We start from the raw sequence: 23,500 nt of genomic DNA, 5'->3' as shown, positions 1-23,500 counted from the left end.
AGGGAGCTCCCCCTAGTGGTGACTGCAGACAGGATTTTATCATGTATCTCTATATACAGGGAGCTCCCCCTAGTGGTGACTGCAAACACGATCTTATCATGTATCTCTGTATACAGGGAGCTCCCCCTAGTGGTGGCTGCAGACAGGATCTTATCATGTATCTCTGCATACAGGGAGCTCCCCCTAGTGGTGGTTGCAGACAGGATCTTATCATGTATCTCTGTATACAGGGAGCTCCCCCTAGTGGTGGCTGCAGGCAGGATCTTATCATGCATCTCTGTATACAGGGAGCTCCCCCTAGTGGTGGCTGCAGACAGGATCTCATGTATCTCTGTATACAGGGAGCTCCCCCTAGTGGTGACTGCAGACAGGATCTTATCATGTATCTCTGTATACAGGGAGCTCCCCCTAGTGGTGGCTGCAGACAGGATCTTATCATGTATCTCTGTATACAGGGAGCTCCCCCTAGTGGTGACTGCAGACAGGATCTTATCATGTATCTCTGTATACAGGGAGCTCCCCCGATTGGTGACTGCAGACAGGATCTTATCATGTATCTCTGTATACAGGGAGCTCCTCCTAGTGGTGGCTGCAGACAGGATCTTATCATGTATCTCTGTATACAGGGAGCTCCCCCTAGTGGTGGCTGCAGACAGGATCTTATCATGTATCTCTGTATACAGGGAGCTCCCCCTAGTGGTGGCTGCAGACAGGATCTTATCATGTATCTCTGTATACAGGGAGCTCCCCCTAGTGGTGGCTGCAGACAGGATCTTATCATGTATCTCCATATACAGGGAGCTCCCCCTAGTGGTGGCTGCAGGCAGGATCTTATCATGTATCTCTGTATACAGGGAGCTCCCCCTAGTGGTGGCTGCAGACAGGATCTTATCATGTATCTCTGTATACAGGGAGCTCCCCCTAGTGGTGGCTGCAGACAGGATCTTATCATGTATCTCTGTATACAGGGAGCTCCCCCTAGTGGTGGCTGCAGACAGGATCTTATCATGTATCTCTGTATACAGGGAGCTCCCCCTAGTGGTGGCTGCAGACAGGATCTTATCATGTATCTCTGTATACAGGGAGCTCCCCCTAGTGGTGGCTGCAGACAGGATCTTATCATGTATCTCCGTATACAGGGAGCTCCCCTAGTGGTGGCTGCAGACAGGATCTTATCATGTATCTCCGTATACAGGGAGCTCCCCCTAGTGGTGGCTGCAGACAGGATCTTATCATGTATCAGTGTATACATGGAGCTCCCCCTAGTGGTGGCTGCAGACAGGATCTTATCATGTATCTCTGTATACAGGGAGCTCCCCCTAGTGGTGGCTGCAGACAGGATCTTATCATGTATCTCTGTATACAGGGAGCTCCCCCTAGTGGTGGCTGCAGACAGGATCTTATCATGTATTGCTGTATACAGGGAGCTCCCCCTAGTGGTGGCTGCAAACAGGATCTTATCATGTATCTCTGTATACAGGGAGCTCCCCCTATTGGTGACTGCAGACAGCATCTTATCATATATCTCAATATACAGGGAGCTCCCCCTAGTGGTGGCTGCAGACAGGATCTTATCATGTATCTCTATATACAGGGAGCTCCCCCAAGTGGTGGCTGCAGACAGGATCTTGTCATGTATCTCTGTATACAGGGAGCTCCCCCTAGCGGTGACTGCAGACAGGATCTTATCATGTATCTCTATATACAGGGAGCTCCCCCTAGTGGTGACTGCAGACAGGATCTTATCATGTATCTCTGTATACAGGGAGCTCCCCCTAGTGGTGGCTGCAGACAGGATCTTATCATGTATCTCTATATACAGGGAGCTCCCCCAAGTGGTGGCTGCAGACAGGATCTTATCATGTATCTCTGTATACAGGGAGCTCCCCCTAGCGGTGACTGCAGACAGGATCTTATCATGTATCTCTATATACAGGGAGCTCCCCCTAGTGGTGACTGCAGACAGGATCTTATCATGTATCTCTATATACAGGGAGCTCCCCCTAGTGGTGACTGCAAACACGATCTTATCATGTATCTCTGTATACAGGGAGCTCCCCCTAGTGGTGGCTGCAGACAGGATCTTATCATGTATCTCTGCATACAGGGAGCTCCCCCTAGTGGTGGTTGCAGACAGGATCTTATCATGTATCTCTGTATACAGGGAGCTCCCCCTAGTGGTGGCTGCAGGCAGGATCTTATCATGCATCTCTGTATACAGGGAGCTCCCCCTAGTGGTGGCTGCAGACAGGATCTCATGTATCTCTGTATACAGGGAGCTCCCCCTAGTGGTGACTGCAGACAGGATCTTATCATGTATCTCTGTATACAGGGAGCTCCCCCTAGTGGTGGCTGCAGACAGGATCTTATCATGTATCTCTGTATACAGGGAGCTCCCCCTAGTGGTGACTGCAGACAGGATCTTATCATGTATCTCTGTATACAGGGAGCTCCCCCTAGTGGTAGCTGCAGCCAGGATCTTATCATATATATTTGTATACAGGGAGCTCCTGCTAGTGGTAGCTGCAGACAGGATCTTATCATGTATCTCTGTATACAGGGAGCTCCCTTAGTGGTGACTGCAGACAGGATCTTATCATGTATCTCTGTATACAGGGAGCTCCCCCTAGTGGTGGCTGCAGACAGGATCTTATCATGTATCTCTATATACAGGGAGCTCCCCCAAGTGGTGGCTGCAGACAGGATCTTATCATGTATCTCTGTATACAGGGAGCTCCCCCTAGCGGTGACTGCAGACAGGATCTTATCATGTATCTCTATATACAGGGAGCTCCCCCTAGTGGTGACTGCAGACAGGATCTTATCATGTATCTCTGTATACAGGGAGCTCCCCCTAGTGGTGACTGCAGACAGGATCTTATCATGTATCTCTATATACAGGGAGCTCCCCCTAGTGGTGACTGCAAACACGATCTTATCATGTATCTCTGTATACAGGGAGCTCCCCCTAGTGGTGGCTGCAGACAGGATCTTATCATGTATCTCTGCATACAGGGAGCTCGCCCTAGTGGTGGTTGCAGACAGGATCTTATCATGTATCTCTGTATACAGGGAGCTCCCCCTAGTGGTGGCTGCAGGCAGGATCTTATCATGTATCTGTATACAGGGAGCTCCCCTTAGTGGTGGCTGCAGACAGGATCTCATGTATCTCTGTATACAGGGAGCTCCCCCTAGTGGTGACTGCAGACAGGATCTTATCATGTATCTCTGTATACAGGGAGCTCACCCTAGTGGTGGCTGCAGACTGAATCTTATTATGTATCTCTGTATACAGGGAGCTCCCCCTAGTGGTGGCTGCAGACAGGATCTCATGTATCTCTGTATACAGGGAGCTCCCCCTAGTGGAGACTGTAGACTGAATCTTATCATGTATCTCTGTATACAGGGAGCTCCACCTAGCTGTGGCTGCAGACAGGATCTTATCATGTATCTCTGTAAACAGGGAGCTCCCCCTAGTGGTGACTGCAGACAGGATCTTATCATGTATTTCTGTATACAGGGAGCTCCCCCTAGTGGTGGCTGCAGACAGAACCTTATCATGTATCTCTGTATACAGGGAGCTCCCCCTAGTGGTGGCTGCAGACAGGATCGTATCATGTATCTCTGTATGCACGGAGCTCCCCCTAGTGGTGGCTGCAGACAGGATCTTATCATGTATCTCTGTATACAGGGAGCTCCCCCTAGTGGTGACTGCAGACAGGATCTTATCATGTATTTCTGTATACAGGGAGCTCCCCCTAGTAGTGGCTGCAGACAGAACCTTATCATGTATCTCTGTATACAGGGAGCTCCCCCTAGTGGTGGCTGCAGATAGGATCTTATCATGTATCTCTGTATACAGGGAGCTCCCCCTAGTGGTGGCTGCAGACAGGATCTTATCATGTATCTCTGTATACAGGGAGCTCCCCCTAGTGGTGACTGCAGACAGGATGTTATCATGTATCTCTGTATACAGGGAGCTCCCACTAGTGATGGCTGCAGACAAGATCTTATCATGTATCTCTGTATACAGGGAGCTCCCCCTAGTGGAGACTGCAGACTGAATCTTATCATGTATCTCTGTATACAGGGAGCTCCCCCTAGTGGTGGCTGCAGACAGGATCTTATCATGTATCTCTGTATACAGGGAGCTCCCCCTAGTGGTGGCTGCAGACAGGATGTTATCATGTATCTCTGTATACAGGGAGCTCCCCCTAGTGGTGGCTGCAGACAGGATCTTATCATGTATCTCTGTATACAGGGAGCTCCCCCTAGTGGTGGCTGCAGACAGGATCTTATCATGTATCTCTGTATACAGGGAGCTCCCCCTAGTGGTGGCTGCAGACAGGATCTTATCATGTATCTCTGTATACAGGGAGCTCCCCCTAGTGGAGACTGCAGACTGAATCTTATCATGTATCTCTGTATACAGGGAGCTCCCCCTAGTGGTGGCTGCAGACAGGATGTTATCATGTATCTCTGTATACAGGGAGCTCCCCCTAGTGGTGGCTGCAGACAGGATCTTATCATGTATCTCTGTATACAGGGAGCTCCCCCTAGTGGTGGCTGCAGACAAGATCTTATCATGTATCTCTGTATACAGGGAGCTCCCCCTAGTGGTGGCTGCAGACAGGATCTTATCATGTATCTCTGTATACAGGGAGCTCCCCCTAGTGGTGGCTGCAGACAGGATGTTATCATGTATCTCTGTATACAGGGAGCTCCCCCTAGTGGTGGCTGCAGACAGGATCTTATCATGTATCTCTGTATACAGGGAGCTCCCCCTAGTGGTGGCTGCAGACAGGATCTTATCATGTATCTCTGTATACAGGGAGCTCCCCCTAGTGGTGGCTGCAGACAGGATCTTATCATGCATCTCTGTATACAGGGAGCTCCCCCTAGTGGTGGCTGCAGACAGGATGTTATCATGTATCTATGAACATTTTTATACATACTACTTTCTTGCTTCCACTAGGATCATAAGTGGAAGCATTTTATCTTGAGATCATTTTAACAGCTCACAAATTCATAGCTCGGACCAGTTTGCTGCTCGTTCATATTTTAACAAAAGAGTCCATGAATCCTTTCATTGTAAAAAGGAAGGAAGGACATTTTAGATTGGTCTGTTCAGGCTCCTCTATGACTTGACCCTGTTTTTAGTGTCCATCTAATGTCCATTGCACCTTACATGCAATTGGTGCAAATTATCCATAGCCCCTTCGCCACATGAGAAGACCCTGCTGACATAGATGTCTCCTTGTAGTTGAGGACCCTGTAGTTGTGGCAACAAATCTGTGTCAGGCTGCACCGCTTTGTTGTTCCGTATGGAAGTCAATGGAGGGGTATGTGATAGAAAAAGAAAAGAAAGAAAATGGACAATTGGAAGTGATCCATGAGGGGCCACAACTGATCACCACTGGTCAGGCGGCAGGAGGAGCGGTACTAGAACGCTATGTGATTACGGGAGCCTGCCTCAGTAGGAATGGTATCTGAGGATGGTGGATGATGGGTGCAGCTGTCCTCAATGTATGATCTGCATGTTGTGAGCAGAGATGGTGGAGCGCTATGTGAGGAGGGGTCACCCTGGCCGCGACGGCTGAGGATATCGTCTGAATGCATGATTTCACCGCATGATAGACAGCTGTGTGCGGAGATGTGCGGGCAGCTGGGCGCTGCAGGCATGGCGGCTGCTGCTGGAGAACTTTGCCAACCTCCCGCCTGACATTTAGCCAAAGAAAAAAGTCACAGACGAGCAAAATTACATCTTGTCTTCACTACGACTGCACCGCCACCAGTGCCATGCGGGTACAGCGCTGCCAACATGGAGGACGGGCGTCACTGGCAGCAGGGCAAGCAGGGGTTAAGAAAGAGCCAGATCTAGTTACCTATATGTTACCTATCTATTATCTATCATCTATCTATTATCTATCTATCATCTATCTATTATCTATCATCTATCTATTATCTATCTTCTATCTATCATCTATCTATCTATTATCTATCTATTATCTATCATCTATCTATTATCTATCTTCTATCTATTATCTATCTATTATCTATTGTATATCTATCATCTATCTATCATCTATCTATTATCTATCTATTATCTATCTATTATCTATCATCTATCATCTATCTATTATCTATCTATCTATTATCTATTATCTATCTATTATCTATCTATTATCTATCTATTATATATCTATCTATTATGTATTATCTATCATTTATCTATTATCTATCTATTATCTATCATCTATCTATTATCTATCTATTATCTATTGTCTATCTATCTATATATCATCTATCTATCTATATATTACCTATCTATCTATCATCTATCTATCTATGATCTATTATCTATCTATCTATTATCTGTCATCTATATATTATCTATTTATCATCTATCTATTATCTATCTACAGTATTATCTATCTATTAGCTATCTATTATCTATCATCTATCTATCTATGATCTATTATCTATCTATTATCTGTCTATCTATCTATTATCTATCTATCTATCTATAATCTATTATCTGTCTATCTATCTATCTATTATCTATCTATCTATCTATCTATTATCTATCTATCTATCTATAATCTATTATCTATCTATCTATCTATCTATTATCTATCTATCTATTATCTCATCTATCTATCTATCATCTATCTATCTATCTATTATCTATCTATCTATCTATCTATCTATCTATCTATCTATCTATCTATCTATAATCTATTATCTATCTATCTATCTATTATCTATCTATCTATTATCTCATCTATCTAGAATAGAAAATACTGGATCAGCACCAATTACGCAGGTCTGTGACTATAAAGCTGTTTGATTATTTTCATCTAATTTCCATGTATTTTGGTGTGCTGAAAATGGATAAATTTAGTATATTTTTTCTAAATTTTTGGTATTTTTTTTATCTTAGGGTTTTGAAAATCAAAATTACTATTAATTAATTCACATCAATGCATTGAAGATATACAAGACCCTGACTGCAAAAAAATCGTTGGACGAATGCTGAAAGCATCTCAAGCTTTAGGTGGCCTGATGAGTTTGAAAGTGCATTTCCTCCATTCCCATAGTTACTTAACTTGTCAGAAAACGTGATGTCCTATGACAAAACGGAGGTTATTCTCGGATTCAGCGCACTTAAAAAACATAAAGATTACGTGGAATAACCAAAATGGCGCTTGAAAATTTTTTTTTTGCAGACCTGTGTAATGTTAATCAAATGAAAGGTGCAAGGCCTCCACACAAGAATCAGATATAGTATTATAGAAGCAGGCAGCGCTCCAAAACTAAAGAGAAAAAAGGGGATTTTATTCGCCCACCTGGTTTGGCGACATTTGGAGCCTTTTGACTGACTGTAAGATGTCAGGGTATACCTCCCATTATGCCTTATGCAGAGGGGAGTGGGGAGGAGGAGTGAGAAATAGGCAAACGGAGAAATAGAAAGATTGTGCTGAGCTTTCTAACTAGTCTTTTACCTCTACCAAGAGCTGGATTCACAGTTACGTTGCTCAGTACTGCTGTATAATTTCCTACTCGTTGCTTCTGCTTCTGCGGTTACTACATAGAGATGGGAGCACAAATCCCTTGTGTCTGTGTGCTGTGTACGGGAGACATCGTGGCAGCTCATCTGCACCTGCCAGCTCAGAGTCACTTGCAAATTAAGATGCAGAACCTGCAGGAGGGAAACTGGAGACCGATTGAGGATATAAGTCACTTAATGGCCAGAAACAGTGTTATTGCTAGATGGAACAGCGGATCTGTCAGGTGTACCAGTGCTGAGTTTGTCTAACCTAACAGAGTTGAGCTTTTCAATGTAGTAGAGTTGACTTTGTCAGATGTATAGAGGTTGTCAGATGCAGCAGAGCAGACAGAAAGTTGTAGTAAAAATCTGCTGCATACCAAAGTATTTAGATTAATCACTTTATATCAGAGAGGAGGTTGCCAGATGCCTTAGTCTCAGCTTACCATATGTAGAAGAGGGGACACTGCTAAGCATGCCAGAAGTAGATGAGTGGAGGTTGTCAGATGCAGCACTGATATGTTGTCAGACATACAGTAACAGGGTAGGTTCTGGTAGATGTAGAAGAGCTGAGAATATCACTGCAGAGAAGCTGGGTCTGTCAGATGTAACACAACTGGATCTATCAGATGTAGCAGATCTCTGTCTGTCAGATGTAGCAGAGCTGAATCTTTTATATGTAGCAGAGCTGGGTCTGACAGATGTAACAGAGCTACTGTATATCAGATGTAGCAGGGTTGAGTCTGTGAAATGTAGCAAAGCTGGGTCTGTCACATGTAGCAGAGCTGGGTCTGTCACATGTAGCAGAGCTGGGTCTGTCACATGTAGCAGAGCTGGGTCTGTCACATGTAGCAGAGCTGGGTCTGTCACATGTAGCAGAGCTGGGTCTGTTACATGTAGCAGAGCTGGGTCTTTTAGATGTAGCAGAGCTGGGTCTGTCACATGTAGCAGAGCTGGGTCTTTTAGATGTAGAAGAGCTGGGTCTTTCAGATGTAGCAAATCTGTGTCTGTCAGATGTAGCAGAGCTGAGTAATTCAACACAATTCATGTGTTGTTATCTGTGTTATCTGAGCTGAGCATATAAATATAACATTTCCTCAATTGTCGCATCGCAGCTCACAAACAGCTATATGACAAATTCAGCTCTACTACATCTGTGTTAACTGCAGACATCTTTGACTCAGATACAGTTAATACTGTGGAGGTGTGTTTAACCTCTGTGTTGCTGCCCTCAGTGGGTGAGAATGGGTTAAGCCATGTGGCTCTGCTCAATCTCTGAACTCTGCAGTCTCTTTCTCATTGCCTCAGTTTTCAGCATAACTTTGTCTCCCCATATGCACTGCTCCTCTCTCCTTTCTCTGGTCCTCTCTCCATCTTCTGCTCTCCTTCCTCTGCTCTTCTTCCTCCTCTCTCCTTCCTCCTCTGCTCTTCTACCTCCTCTCACCTTCCTCTGCCCTCCATTATCTGCTCTTCTTCCTCCTCTCCCCTTCCTCTGCTTTCCATCCTCTGCACTTCTTCCTCCTCTCTCCTTCCTCTGCTCCTTTATCCATCTTCTGCTCTCCTTCCTCTGCTCTCCTTCCTCTGCTCTTCTTCCTCATCTGCTCTCCATCCTCTGCACTTCTTCCTCCTCTCTCCTCCCTCTGCTCATATCTTCCTCTTCTCTCATTCCTCCTCTCCTTCCTCTGCTCCTCTCTTCCTCCTCTGTTCTTCTTCCTCTTCTCTACTTCCTCTGCTCCTCCCTTCCTCCTCTGCTCTTCTCTCCTTTCTACTCTCTCCTTCCTCTGCTCCTCTCTTCCTCCTCTGCTTTTCTTCATACTCTCTCCATCCTCTGCTCCTCTCTCCTTCTTCTGCTCTCCATCCTCTGCTCTTCTTCCTACTCTCTCCATCCTCTGCTCCTCTCTCCTCCTTCTGTTCTCCATCCTCTGCTCTTCTTCCCCCTCTCCTTCCTCAGCTCCTCTCTTTCTGCTCTGCTCTTCTTCCTACTATCTCCATTCTCTGCTCTTCTCTCCTTTCTCTGCTCTCCATCCTCTGCTCTTCTTCCTCCTCTCTCCTTTCTGTGCTCCTCTGCTCTTTTTCCTTTGCTCTCCATCATCTGCTTCTCTCTCCTTCCTCTGCTCTTCTTCCTCCTCTCTCCATCCTCTGCTGCTCTCTTCCTTCTCTGCTCTTCTTCCTCCTATCTCCATCCTCTGCTCCTCTCTCCTTCCTCTGTTCTCCATCCTTTGCTCTTCCTCTCTCCTTCCTCTGCTCCTCTCTTCCTCCTCTGCTCTTCTTCCTCCTCTCTCCTTCCTCTGCTCTTCTCCTTCCTTTGTGCTCCTTCCTCCCTCTCTCCTTCCTCTGCTCCTCTCTCCTTCCTCTGCTCTCCATCCTTTGCTCTTCTTCCTCTCTCCTTCCTCTGCTCCTCTCTACCTCCGCTGCTCTTCTTCCTCCTCTTTCCTGACTTTGCTCCTCTCCTCCTCCTTTGCTATTCTTCCTCTGTTCTCCATCCTCTGTTTCTCTCTCCTTCCTCTGCTTTTCTTCCTCCTCTCTCCACCCTCTGCTCCTCTCTACATCCTCTGCTCTTCTACCTCCTCTTTCCTTCCTCTGCTCCTCTCTTCCTCCTCTGTTCTTCTTCCTCCACTCTACATCCTCTGCTCCTCTCTTTCTCTGCTCTTCTTCCTCCGCTCTTCATACTCTGCTCATCTCTTCCTTCTTTGCTCTTCTTCCTCCTCTCTCCATCCTCTGCTCCTCTCTTCCTCCTCCTCTCTCCATCCCCTGCTCCTCTCTCCTTCCTCTGCTCTCCATCCTTTGCTCTTCTTCTTCGTCTCTCCTTCCTCTGCTCCCCTCTTCCTCCTCTGCTCTTCTTCCTCTTCTCTACTTCCACTACTCTCCATCCTCTACTCCTCTCCTTCCTTTGCGTTCCTTCCTCCCTCTCCTTCCTCTTCTCTCCATCCTTTGCTCTTCTTCCTCTCTCCTTCCTCTGCTCCTCTCTACCTCCTCTGCATTTCTTCCTCCTCTTTCCTGACTTTGCTCCTCTCCTCCTCTGCTCTTCCTCTGTTCTCCATCCTCTGCTTCTCTCTCCATCCTCTGCTCTTCTTCCTACTCTCTCCATCCTCTGCTCCTCTCTCCTCCTTCTGTTCTCCATCCTCTGCTCTTCTTCCCCCTCTCTCCTTCCTCAGCTCCTCTCTTTCTCCTCTGCTCTTCTTCCTACTATCTCCATCCTCTGCTCCTCTCTCCTTTCTCTGCTCTCCATCCTCTGCTCCTCTCTCCTTCCTCTGCTCTCCATCCTTTGCTCTTCTTCTTCGTCTCTCCTTCCTCTGCTCCCCTCTTCCTCCTCTGCTCGTCTTCCTCCTCTCTCCTTCCTCTGCTCTCCATCCTCTACTCCTCTCCTTCCTTTGCGTTCCTTTCTCCCTCTCCTTCCTCTGCTCCCCTCTCCTTCCTCTGCTCTCCATCATTTGCTCTTCTTCCTCTGCTCCTCTCTACCTCCTCTGCATTTCTTCCTCCTCTTTCCTGACTTTGCTCCTCTCCTCCTCCTCTGCTCTTCCTCTGTTCTCCATCCTCTGCTTCTCTCTCCTTCCTCTGCTCTTATTCCTCCTCTCGCCATCCTCTGCTCCTCTCTACGTCCTCTGCTCTTCTTCCTCCTCTTTCCTTCCTCTGCTCCTCTCTTTCTCCTCTGCTCTTCTTCCTCCTCTCTCCATGCTCTGCTCCTCTCTTCCTCCTCCTCTCTCCATCCTCTGCTCTTCTCTCCTTCCTCTGCTCTCCATCCTTTGCTCTTATTCTTCATCTCTCCTTCCTCTGCTCCCCTCTTCCTCCCCTGCTCTTCTTCTGCTCTCTCTTCTTCCTATCTCCATCCCCTGCACTTCTTCTTCCTCTCTCCTTCCTCTGCTCTCCATCCTCCTCTCTCAATCCTCTGCTCCTCTCTTCCTCCTCTCTTCTTCCTCCTCTCCCCTTCCTCTGCTCCTCTCTTCCTCCTCTGCTCTTCACCCTCCTCTCTTCTACCTCTCTCCCTCCTCTGCTCCTCTCTTCCTCCCCCTCTCTCCATCTTCTGCTCCTCTCTCCTTCCTCTGCTCTCCATCCTTTGCTCTTCTTCTTCCTCTCTCCTTCCTCTGCTCCTATCTTCCTCTTCTGCTCTTCTTCCTCCTCTCTCCTTCCTCTGCTCTCCATCCTCTGCTCCTCTCTCCTTCCTCCGCTCCTCTCTACCTCCGCTGCTCTTCTTCCTCCTCTTTCCTGACTCTGCTCCTATCCTCCTCCTTTGCTATTCTTCCTCTGTTCTCCATCCTCTGTTTATCTCTCCTTCCTCTGCTCTTCTTCCTCCTCTCTCCACCCTCTGCTCCTCTCTACATCCTCTGCTCTTCTACCTCCTCTTTCCTTCCTCTGCTCCTCTCTTCCTCCTCTTTTCTTCTTCCTCCACTCTACATCCTCTGCTCCTCTCTTCCTCTGCTCTTCTTCCTCCGCTCTCAATACTCTGCTCATCTCTTCCTTCTCTGCTCTTCTTCCTCCTCTCTCCTTTCTCTGCTCTCCATCCTGTGCTCCTCTCTCCTTCCTCTGCTCTCCATACTTTGCTCTTCTTCTTCCTCTCTCCATCCTCGGCTCCTCTCTTCCTCCTCGGCTCTTCTTCCTCCTTTCTTCTTCCTATCTTCTTCCTCTGTTCCTCTATTCCTCTTCTGCTCTTCTTCCTCCTCTCTCCTTCCTCTGCTCTCCATCCTCTGCTCCTCTCTTCCTCCTCTCTCCTTCCTCTGCCCCTCTTTTCTTCCTCTGCTCTCCATTCTTTGCTCGTCTTCCTCTCTCCTTCCTCTGCTCTCCATCCTCTGCTCCTCTCTCCATCCTCTGCTCTCCATCCCTTGCTCTTCTTCCTCTCTCCTTCCTCTCCTTCCTCTGCTCTCCATCCTCTGCTCCTCTCTCCTTCATCTGCTCTCCATCCTTTGCTCTACTTCCTCTCTCCTTCCCCTGCTCCTTTCTTCCTCCTCTGCTCTTCCTCCTCCTCCTCCATCCTCTGCTCTTCTCTCCTTGCTCTGCTCTCCATCCTCTGCTCCTCTCTCCTTCCTCTGCTCTTCTTCCTCTCTACTTCCTCTGCTCCTCCATTCCTCCTCTGCTCTTCTTCCTCCTCTCTTCTTCCTCTCTCCTTCCTCTGCTCTCCATCCTCTGCTCCTCTCTCCTTCCTCTGCTCTCCATCCTCTGCTCCTCTCTCCTTCCTCTGCTCTCCATCCTTTGCTCTTCTTCCTCTCTCCTTCCTCTGCTCTCCATCCTCTGCTCCTCTCTCCTTCCTCTGCTCTCCATCCTTTGCTCTTCTTCCTCTCTCCTTCCTCGGCTCTCCATCCTCTGCTCCTCTCTTCTTCCTCTGCTCTCCATCCTTTGCTCTTCTTCCTCTCTCCATCCTCTGCTCCTCTCTTCCTCCTCTGCTCTCCATCCTCTGCTCCTCTCTCCTTCCTCTGCTCTGGATCCTTTGCTCTTCTTCCTCTCTCCTTCCTCTGCTCCTCTCTTCCTCCTCCTCTCTCCTTCCTCTGCTCCTCTCTTCCACCTCTGCTCTTCTTCCTCCTCTCTTCTTCCTCTCTCCTTCCTCTGCTCCTCTCGTCCTCCTCTGCTTTTCCTCTCTCCATCTTCTGCTCCTCTCTCCATCCTCTGCTCCTCTCTTCCTCCTCTGCTCTCCATCCTTTGCTCTTCTTCTTCCTCTCTCCTTCCTCTGCTCCTCTCTTCCTCTTCTGCTCTTCTTCCTCCCCTCTCCTTCCTCTGCTCTCAATCCTCTGCTCCTCTCTTCCTCCTCTGCTCTTCTTCCTTCTCTCTCCTTCCTCTGCTCTTCATCCTCTGCCCCTCTCTTCTTCCTCTGCTCTCCATTATTTGCTCTTCTTCTTCCTCTCTCCTTCCTCTGCTCTCCATCCTCTGCTCCTCTCTCCTTCCTTTGCTCTCCATTCTTTGCTCTTCTTCCCCTCTGCTTCCTCTGCTCTCCATCTTCTGCTCCTCTCTCCTTCCTCTGCTCTCCATCCTTTGCTCTTCTTCCTCTCTCCTTCCTCGGCTCTCCATCCTCTGCTCCTCTCTCCTTCCTCTGCTCTCCATCCTTTGCTCTTCTTCCTCTCTCCATCCTCTGCTCCTCTCTTCCTCCTCTGCTCTCCATCCTCTGCTCCTCTCTCCTTCCTCTGCTCTGGATCCTTTGCTCTTCTTCCTCTCTCCTTCCTCTGCTCCTCTCTTCATCCTCCTCTCTCCTTCCTCTGCTCCTCTCTTCCACCTCTGCTCTTCTTCCTCCTCTTTTCTTCCTCTCTCCTGCCTCTGCTCCTCTCGTCCTCCTCCTCTCTCCTTCCTCTGCTCTCCATCCTCTGCTCCTCTCTCCTTCCTCCTCTCTCCTTCCTCTGCTCCTCTCTCCCTCCTCCTCCTCTCCTTCCTCTGCTCTCCATCCTCTGCTCCTCTCTCCTTCCTCTGCTCTCTTCCTCCTCCTCTCCTTCCTCTGCTCTCCATCCTCTGCTCCTCTCTCCTTCCTCTGCTCTCCATCCTCTGCTCCTCTCGTCGTCCTCCTCTCTCCTTCCTCTGCTCTCCATCCTCTGCTCCTCTCTTCCTCCTCCTCCTCTCCTTCCTCTGCTCTCCATCCTCTGCTCCTCTCTCCTTCCTCTGCTCTCTTCCTCCTCCTCTCCTTCCTCTGCTCTCCATCCTCAGCTCCTCTCTCCTTCCTCTGCTCTCCATCCTCTGCTCCTCTCGTCCTCCTCCTCTCCTTCCTCTGCTCTCCATCCTCTGCTCCTCTCTCCTTCCTCTGCTCTATTCCTCCTCCTCTCCTTCCTCTGCTCTCCATCCTCTGCTCCTCTCTCCTTCCTCTGCTCTCCATCCTCTGCTCCTCTCTCCTTCCTCTGCTCTCTTCCTCCTCCTCTCCATCCTCTGCTCTCCATCCTCTGCTCCTCTCTTCCTCCTCCTCTCTCCTTCCTCTGCTCCTCTCTTCCTCCTCCTCTCCTTCCTCTGCTCTCCATCCTCTGCTCCTCTCTTCTTCCTCTGCTCTCCATCCTCTGCTCCTCTCTTCCTCCTCCTCTCTCCTTCCTCTGCTCTCCATCCTCTGCTCCTCTCTCCATCCTCTGCTCTCCATCCTCTGCTCTCCTTCCTCTGCTCTCCATCCTCTGCTCCTCTCTTCATCCTCCTCTCTCCATCCTCTGCTCCTCTCTCCTTCCTCTGCTCCTCTCTTCCTCCTCCTCTCCCCATCCTCTGCTCCTCTCTTCCTCCTCCTCTCCCCTTCCTCTGCTCCTCTCTTCCTCCTCCTCTCCTTCCTCTGCTCTCCATCCTCTCCTCCTCTCTCCATCCTCTGCTCCTCTCTTCCTCCTCTCTCCTTCCTCTGCTCTCCATCCTCTGCTCCTCTCTTCTTCCTCTGCTCTCCATCCTCTGCTCCTCTCTTCCTCCACCTCTCTCCTTCCTCTGCTCTCCATCCTCTGCTCCTCTCTCCTTCCTCTGCTCTCCATCCTCTCCTCCTCTCTCCATCCTCTGCTCCTCTCTTCCTCCTCTCTCCTTCCTCTGCTCTCCATCCTCTGCTCCTCTCTTCTTCCTCTGCTCTCCATCCTCTGCTCCTCTCTTCCTCCTCCTCTCTCCTTCCTCTGCTCTCCATCCTCTGCTCCTCTCTCCTTCCTCTGCTCTCCATCCTCTCCTCATCCTCTGCTCCTCTCTTCCTCCTCTCTCCTTCCTCTGCTCTCCATCCTCTGCTCCTCTCTCCTTCCTCTGCTCTCCATCCTCTTCTCCTCTCTCCTTCCTCTGCTCTCCATCCTCTGCTCCTCTCTCCTTCCTCTGCTCCTCTCTTCCTCCTCCTCTCCTTCCTCTGCTCTCCATCCTCTGCTCCTCTCTCCATCTTTCCTCTTCTTCCTCTCTCCATCCTCTGCTCCTCTCTTCCTCCTCCTCTCTTCCTCCTCCTCTCTCCTTCCTCTGCTCTCCATCCTCTGCTCCTCTCTCCTTCCTCTGCTCTCCATCCTCTGCTCCTCTCTTCCTCCTCCTCTCTCCTTCCTCTGCTCTCCATCCTCTGCTCCTCTCTTCCTCCTCCTCTCTTCCTCCTCCTCTCTCCTTCCTCTGCTCTCCATCCTCTGCTCCTCTCTCCTTCCTCTGCTCTCCATCCTCTGCTCCTCTCTTCCTCCTCCTCTCTCCTTCCTCTGCTCTCCATCCTCTGCTCCTCTCTTCCTCTGCTCTCCATCCTCTGCTCTCCATCCTCTGCTCCTCTCTTCCTCTGCTCTCCTTCCTCTGCTCTCCATCCTCTGCTCCTCTCTCCATCTTTCCTCTTCTTCCTCTCTCCATCCTCTGCTCCTCTCTCCATCCTCTGCTCCTCTCTTCCTCCTCCTCTCTCCTTCCTCTGCTCTCCATCCTCTGCTCTCCATCCTCTGCTCCTCTCTCCTTCCTCTGCTCCTCTCTTCCTCCTCCTCTCCTTCCTCTGCTCCTCTCTCCTTCCTCTGCTCCTCTCTTCCTCCTCCTCTCCTTCCTCTGCTCTCCATCCTCTGCTCCTCTCTCCATCTTTCCTCTTCTTCCTCTCTCCATCCTCTGCTCCTCTCTCCATCCTCTGCTCCTCTCTCCATCCTCTGCTCCTCTCTTCCTCCTCCTCTCTCCTTCCTCTGCTCTCCTTCCTCTGCTCTCCATCCTCTGCTCCTCTCTCCTTCCTCTGCTCCTCTCTTCCTCCTCCTCTCCTTCCTCTGCTCTCCATCCTCTGCTCCTCTCTCCATCTTTCCTCTTCTTCCTCTCTCCATCCTCTGCTCCTCTCTTCCTCCTCCTCTCTCCTTCCTCTGCTCTCCATCCTCTGCTCCTCTCTTCCTCTGCTCTCCATCCTCTGCTCTCCATCCTCTGCTCCTCTCTCCTTCCTCTGCTCCTCTCTTCCTCCTCCTCTCCTTCCTCTGCTCTCCATCCTCTGCTCCTCTCTCCATCTTTCCTCTTCTTCCTCTCTCCATCCTCTGCTCCTCTCTCCATCCTCTGCTCCTCTCTTCCTCCTCCTCTCTCCATCCTCTGCTCTCCTTCCTCCCTCTCTCCCTCCATCCAGCTCCACCCCTGTCTGCCAGATCCTTCATCAAAACCCCAGCGACACCATCAGCTCTGCACGAAGCTCCTTGTTCCTCCATCCAGACTGAGAGCGGAGAAACTTCTATGGAGTTGGAGTGAGGGGGCGCCTCTGGGAGCTGCTGGCATGGGAGGTCTGGGGGGTCTCCCGGCCTGGGGGCTGCTGCTCCTCCTGACCACGATCCTAAGGATGGCAAAAGAGGGCAAAGGAGACCTGAGCTGCTCCTCCTGTCACCCCCACGTCCGCCTGCGGGGCACAGGTGCCGGGCACTGGAGGGGGCTGGCCGGGGCGCCCGGGGACCGGCCAGGGACTGTGGCGGTGAGTGGTCAGACGGGGCCCGGAGCCTGGAGCAGGACGGACACAGGGGGGCCCGGCAGATATTGGGCTGCTGCCCGGGACCAGACTGGCGGCTATGGAGGGGCTGGGGACCGGGTGCAGGGGGTCGGGGCCAGGACCCTGGACTTGTGGATTAATCAGGACGGTGAAGTGGCCAATGAAGAGAAGAATGGGGGGCAAGGGGGCCATGTGGGGGCAGAGAAAGCCCTGACTGGGCAGACTGGGGACACTGAGAGCTCCGGGCAGCCTGTGGGTGAGGGGCAGTATTGGGGGTCACACACCGGTGACACGATGAACACTGAACAATCTGGAGGGGCTCAGACTGCTGGAGGTGACAGCTGGAGCGGAGCGATGGCCGCCGACCCCCTCACAGGTGCAGCAATCCCGGCACAGCAGCCGGTGCCAGGTGGGCTCAGTGCCAGAGACCCCCAGGAGGTGCCCGGCAGGGCAGGGAGACGGGCCAGAGGAGCCGAGGGGCACCGGGCGGCCCGAGCACAGCCTGCGGACCCGGACCGGGGGAGCCGCTTTCGGGTGGAGGAGCTGAAGTTAAGCAGCACGACGTTCGCCCTGACCGGAGACTCCGCTCACAACCAAGCCATGGTGCACTGGTCCGGACACAACAGCAGCGTGAGTGCCGGGGCCCTGGGAGGGACGGTGGCCCCCGGGAGGGACGGTGGCCCCCGGGTGGGACGGTGGCCCCCGGGTGGGACGGTGGCCCCCGGGTGGGACGGTGGCCCCCGGGTGGGACGGTGGCCCCTGGGTGGGACGGTGGCCCCGGGTGGGACGGTGGCCCCAGGGAGGGACGGTGGCCCCAGGGAGGGACGGTGGCCCCAGGGAGGGACGGTGGCCCCAGGGAGGGACGGTGGCCCCAGGGTGGGACTGTGGCCCCTGGGTGGGACTGTGGCCCCCGGGTGGGACGGTGGCCCCCGGGAGGGACGGTGGCCCCCGGGTGGGACTGTGGCCCCCGGGTGGGACTGTGGCCCCCGGGTGGGACTGTGGCCCCCGGGTGGGACTGTGGCCCCTGGGTGGGACGGTGGCCCCCGGGAGGGACGGTGGCCCCCGGGTGGGACGGTGGCCCCCGGGAGGGACGGTGGCCCCCGGGTGGGACGGTGGCCCCTGGGAGGGACGGTGGCCCCCGGGTGGGACGGTGGCCCCCGGGTGGGACGGTGGCCCCTGGGAGGGACGGTGGCCCCTGGGTGGGACGGTGGCCCCTGGGAGGGACGGTGGCCCCTGGGTGGGACGGTGGCCCCCGGGAGGGACTGTGGCCCCCGGGTGGGACGGTGGCCCCTGGGAGGGACGGTGGCCCCCGGGTGGGACGGTGGCCCCGGGGTGGGACGGTGGCCCCCGGGAGGGACGGTGGCCCCCGGGAGGGACGGTGGCCCCCGGGTGGGACGGTGGCCCCTGGGTGGGACGGTGGCCCCTGGGAGGGACGGTGGCCCCTGGGTGGGACGGTGGCCCCCGGGAGGGACTGTGGCCCCTGGGTGGGACTGTGGCCCCCGGGTGGGACGGTGGCCCCCGGGTGGGACGGTGGCCCCTGGGAGGGACGGTGGCCCCTGGGTGGGACGGTGGCCCCTGGGAGGGACGGTGGCCCCTGGGTGGGACTGTGGCCCCTGGGTGGGACGGTGGCCCTGAGTGGGACTGTGGCCCCTGGGTGGGACGGTGGCCCCCGGGAGGGACTGTGGCCCCTGGGTGGGACTGTGGCCCCTGGGTGGGACGGTGGCCCTGAGTGGGACTGTGGCCCCTGGGTGTGTCTGAGCTCCCGGGGGCTTCTGCTGATTCTCCTGGATGTCCTGGGTCGCACTGGGGATTGTCGCATCCTCTGAATGTCTTCCTCTTCTTGTATCTGACCAATGTTCCCCCAGTGTCCGCTCCTCTGCTGTGTCCTCAGCGCTTTACAGTGTGGAGGCAAAATCAGACATCGGCTTCTTCTTTTACCACTTTTTTTTTCCTTTTTTCCCTACTTTCACTTCTTCTCCCTATCCTCCTTTATATATTGTTCTCTGTCCACTTCTTTCCTTCTCCCTTCATCTTTTCCTTTTTCTTCTATTTCACTTTCTTTTTTCACATTCTACTTTCCTTCTTCTTTCTTTTCCTCTCCTTCATTTATTTGTAATCTTGTGTCCAATTTTCAGCAATTTTCCTCTTCTTTTTTCTTTATCTTCTTCCTCTGTTTCTTCCTCCTTCCCTTCTTCTTCTTCTTTACCTTTTTGTATTGTTTCTTCTCTTTCTTCTTCTTCTGTTTCTACTTATTATTATTCTTCCTCTTCTTCCTACTGTTCTTCTTCTTCTTCTTCTTCTTCTTCTTCTTCTTCTTCTTCTTCTTCTTCCCCTTGTTCTTCTTTTTCTTTTTCTTCTTCTTCCTCTTCTTCCTGCTCGTCTTCTTTTTCCTCTTCTTCTTCTCTTCTTTATTTTCATCCCTGCAGTTCCTCCTCTCCTTCTTCCTTTTCTTCTTCCTCCTTTCCTCTTACCTCTCCAGTCTTCTCTCCAGAGGCTGCTTCATTGCTTGTGCCCCCCAGTCTGTGACATAACCCCCTGCTGTCAGTGGGGGCTCCTATGTCTAGTGCCCTGCACAGTGGAGTGCAGTATTATCCTCAGTGAATCATCTTTTTAGGGGAGCCCGAGCCCCCCATCTGCTGTAGTGTACGGTCTTTGTAATCTTCTATCATTGTATATAATCTGGGTGTCGGGGCCTCATGGTGGGAACAGTGAGAATATTTCCTGCTCTCACTTTGACTTTTCTTAATGTTTATTATTATGATGATGAAACATTTTATCTAATACAACACAGAGTCGTGCTGACCCCCTGACACTGCTGACCCCCTGACGCTGCTGACCCCCTGACGCTGCTGACCCCCTGACGCTGCTGAGCCCCTGACGCTGCTGACCCCCTGACGCTGCTGACCCCCTGGCGCTGCTGACCCCCTGACGCTGCTGACCCCCTGACGCTGCTGACCCCCTGGCGCTGCTGACCCCCTGACGCTGCTGACCCCCTGACGCTGCTGACCCCCTGACGCTGCTGAGCCCCTGACGCTGCTGACCCCCTGACGCTGCTGACCCCCTGACGCTGCTGACCCCCTGACGCTGCTGACCCCCTGACGCTGCTGACCCCCTGACGCTGCTGACCCTATGTCCTGTGTGATGTCCTCCTTGTATAATACCTGGCTGCTGCTGCACCAGGTAAATGTCCCTGAACAGGTTTTATGCTTCTGTTCTTACAAAGTGTCATCGTGTCCATAGAGGACCGAACATGGAGAGTGGACTGCGGCTGCAATGAATGCACAGGACCCCACACTGCAGCTGCCCACCTTACTGCGAGATACCGAGGGGGTCTATCATGTCTGGTGACTGAGATGTAAGGGTTAACTGCAGACTTGAACCACAATATATATTGTATCTGTAACACTGGACTGATACTGTCAGAGTATCGGGGTCCTCTCCAGGGGTCCGCTCAGTGGCCTCTGTTCTTGTATGTTGTGGCTTCAGCACCTGAGCCGGCGACCCTGCGACCTGGTGTACTCTGTACTATGGGACTACAAGTGCCAGCATGACATGCTAGTGCTAGAGCTACCGCGTCATATAGTCAGGGCCCTGGACAGTCGGGGTCACTCACTGTCAGGGACAGTCCTGCATCCACTGATCTGGGGTCTGCTGGAGGCCGGGGGTCTTCATCCACACTGACCCTGCCCTAACCGACTCCAGTGTGGGGAGCAGAATATTCCGGTTAACAAGACAGGCAGACATGCTGGGACTTGTGGTTGCTGACGTGTAGGTTTGATGCTTGATTTCATGTTTTCACACAAATTGATGTCTGATTCTGAGAATAAGAGCTGAAAACTAGTGGGAGCGGGAAACACAATGATGACTTCTATCCCTAATCTCTGCTCTGTGGACAGTCAGCAGGGAGAAGATAGAAATCCTGGGGGGCAACATCACAGGGGCCCAGGAGGTCGGGGGCCACAACTCCATACAACGCAGGAGGAATTCATCTAGAACTGTCTGTGGGACATGTATCTAATCTATGTCATATCTATCTATTATCCATCTGTCTCATATATCTGTTATCTATTATCTATCAATTATCTATCATCTATCTATCATCTATCTATCTATCATCTATCATCTATCTATCTATCTATCTATCTATCTATCTATCTATCTATCTATCTATCTATCTATCTATCTATCTATCTATCATCTATCTATCTATCTATTATCTATCTATCTATTATCTATCTATCTATCTATCTATCTATCTATCTATCTATCTATCTATCTATCTATCATCTATCTATCTATCTATCTATCTATTATCTATCTATCTATTATCTATCTATCTATCTATCTATCTATCTATCTATTCTATCTATCATCTATCTATCATCTATCTATCTATCTATCATCTATCAATCTATCTATCTATCTATCTATCTATTCTATCTATCATCTATCTATCATCTATCTATTATCCATCTGTCTCATATATCTGTTATCTATTATCTATCAATCATCTATCTATCTATCATCTATCTATCATCTATCCATCTATCATCTATCATCTATCTATCTATCTATCTATCTATCTATCTATCTATCTATCTATCTATCTATCTATCTATCTATCTATCATCTATCTATCTATTATCTATCTATCTATCTATTATCTATCTATCTATCTATCTATCTATCATCTATCTATCTATCTATCTATCTATCTATTATCTATCTATCTATCATCTATCTATCTATCTATCTATTCTATCTATCATCTATCTATCATCTATCTATCTATCTATCTATCATCTATCAATCTATCTATCTATCTATCTATCTATCTATCTATCTATCTATCTATCTATCTATATATTCTATCTATCATCTATCTATCATCTATCTATTATCTATCTATCTATCTATCTATCTATCTATCTATCTATTCTATCTATCATCTATCTATCTATCATCTATCTATTATCTATCTATCTATTCTATCTATCATCTATCTATCTATCTATCTATCTATCAATCTATCATCTATCTATTATCTATCTATCTATCTATCTATCTATCTATCATCTATCTATCTATCTATCTATCTATCTATCTATCTATCTATTCTATCTATCATCTATCATCTATCTATCTATTATCTATCTATCATCTATCTATTATCTATCTATTATCTATCTATCATCTATCTATTATCTATCTATCTATCTATCTATCTATCTATCTATCTATTATCAATCTATCTATCTATTATCTATCTATCTATCTATCTATCTATCTATTATCAATCTATCATCTATCTATTATCTATCTATCTATTATCTATCTATCTATCTATCTATCTATCTATCTATCTATCTATCTATCTATCTATCTATCATCTATCATCTATCTATCTATCTATCTATCTATCTATCTATTCTATCTATCATCTATCTATCATCTATCTATCTATCATCTATCTATCATCTATCTATTATCTATCTATCTATCTATCTATTATCAATCTATCTCTATTATCTATCTATCTATCTATCTATCTATCTATCTATCTATCTATCTATCTATCTATCTATCTATCTATTATCAATCTATCATCTATCTATTATCAATCTATCATCTATCTATTATCTATATATCATCTATCTATTATCTATCTATCTATCTATCTATCTATCTATCTATCATCTATCTATCATCTATCTATCTATTATCTATCTATCATCTATCTATTATCTATCTATCTATCTATTATCAATCAATCTATCTATCTATCTATCTATCTATCTATCTATCTATCTATCTATCTATCTATCTATCTATCTATCTATTATCAATCTATCATCTATCTATTATCTATCTATCTATCTATCTATCTATCTATTATCTATCTATCTATCTATCTATCTATCTATCTATCTATCTATCTATCTATTATCTATCATCTATCTATCTATTATCTATCTATCTATCTATCTATCTATCTATCTATCTATCTATCTATCTATCTATCTATCTATCTATCTATCTATCTATCTATCTATCTATCCGTGCCCGGTCACTGTATACATTATATAGGAGCCATCTTACCATCGTCGACCTGCGATCTTCTTCTGTTACATTTTCCTCGGTGGATTTTGTAATTCGCATTCATTCCTCTCCTGTCGGATTACAGAGGAGAGATTTTCCAATTCCACTTATTTTTGTCACTTCTGTTTAGGGGACAGATTCTATATGGCGTTATTTCTTCATCACATTTTCATCACACCGCACAGTGAGCTGCAGTTATTAGATACTTTGTTTCCACCTCTTTATATGATGGATCTGAAGGTTTATACATTTTCTTGTCCTTTGAGCTCTGGAAATTGGCTTCCACGTCCATCATACTTTACGCTGCAGCTCTGCTCCATCAGCTTCTCCATGTAGTGGAGTGTGATCATGTCTTTGATCATTAGTGTAGTTGCCGTCTGTCGCTCTGTCTCTGTCCACCATGCTTTATAGTGCAGCTCAGCAACTCTAGCCTAGAACATTATCTATTCAAGCCTGAGGTTAAATGCTCCCCCTTGTTTAGTCTGAAATTCATTCTCCTGACATCTAAATCTACTTTGCTTCATTGTCTTTCATTGGAGTCTGAGATGGTA

General features: G+C 49.2%; 4 protein-coding genes across 7 annotated transcripts in view; 1 reads left to right on the top strand and 3 right to left on the bottom strand.

The window, feature by feature from the left end:
* Positions 1 to 9,009: 9,009 nt before the first annotated feature.
* Positions 9,010 to 9,468, bottom strand: LOC138666878 (octapeptide-repeat protein T2-like). The gene has a single exon (XM_069755057.1). It carries the CDS (start codon positions 9,466 to 9,468, stop codon positions 9,010 to 9,012), a length of 459 nt encoding a protein of 152 aa, XP_069611158.1.
* Positions 9,469 to 10,515: 1,047 nt separating this feature from the next.
* On the bottom strand, positions 10,516 to 10,977 carry LOC138666877 (octapeptide-repeat protein T2-like). Its single transcript, XM_069755056.1, has one exon. It carries the CDS (start codon positions 10,975 to 10,977, stop codon positions 10,516 to 10,518), a length of 462 nt encoding a protein of 153 aa, XP_069611157.1.
* Positions 10,978 to 13,258: 2,281 nt separating this feature from the next.
* LOC138666876 (octapeptide-repeat protein T2-like) lies at positions 13,259 to 13,711 on the bottom strand. The gene has a single exon (XM_069755055.1). It carries the CDS (start codon positions 13,709 to 13,711, stop codon positions 13,259 to 13,261), a length of 453 nt encoding a protein of 150 aa, XP_069611156.1.
* A 2,808-nt stretch (positions 13,712 to 16,519) lies between these two features.
* Positions 16,520 to 23,500, top strand: part of SORCS1 (sortilin related VPS10 domain containing receptor 1) — an 810,676-nt gene continuing 803,695 nt past the window's right edge. For all 4 annotated transcript variants that reach the window (XM_069754250.1, XM_069754247.1, XM_069754248.1 and 1 more), the window contains exon 1: positions 16,520 to 17,480. In XM_069754250.1, the coding sequence (XP_069610351.1) occupies positions 16,644 to 17,480 (837 nt within the window). In that variant the 5' untranslated portion in view covers positions 16,520 to 16,643. The remainder of the gene's footprint in view (positions 17,481 to 23,500) is intronic.

Source organism: Ranitomeya imitator, chromosome 2, assembly GCF_032444005.1.
Source record: "Ranitomeya imitator isolate aRanImi1 chromosome 2, aRanImi1.pri, whole genome shotgun sequence".
Lineage (NCBI taxonomy): Eukaryota > Metazoa > Chordata > Amphibia > Anura > Dendrobatidae > Ranitomeya > Ranitomeya imitator.
The sequence above is the reverse complement of the archived record's forward strand: the minus strand, read 5'-3'. Positions and strand labels throughout refer to the sequence as shown.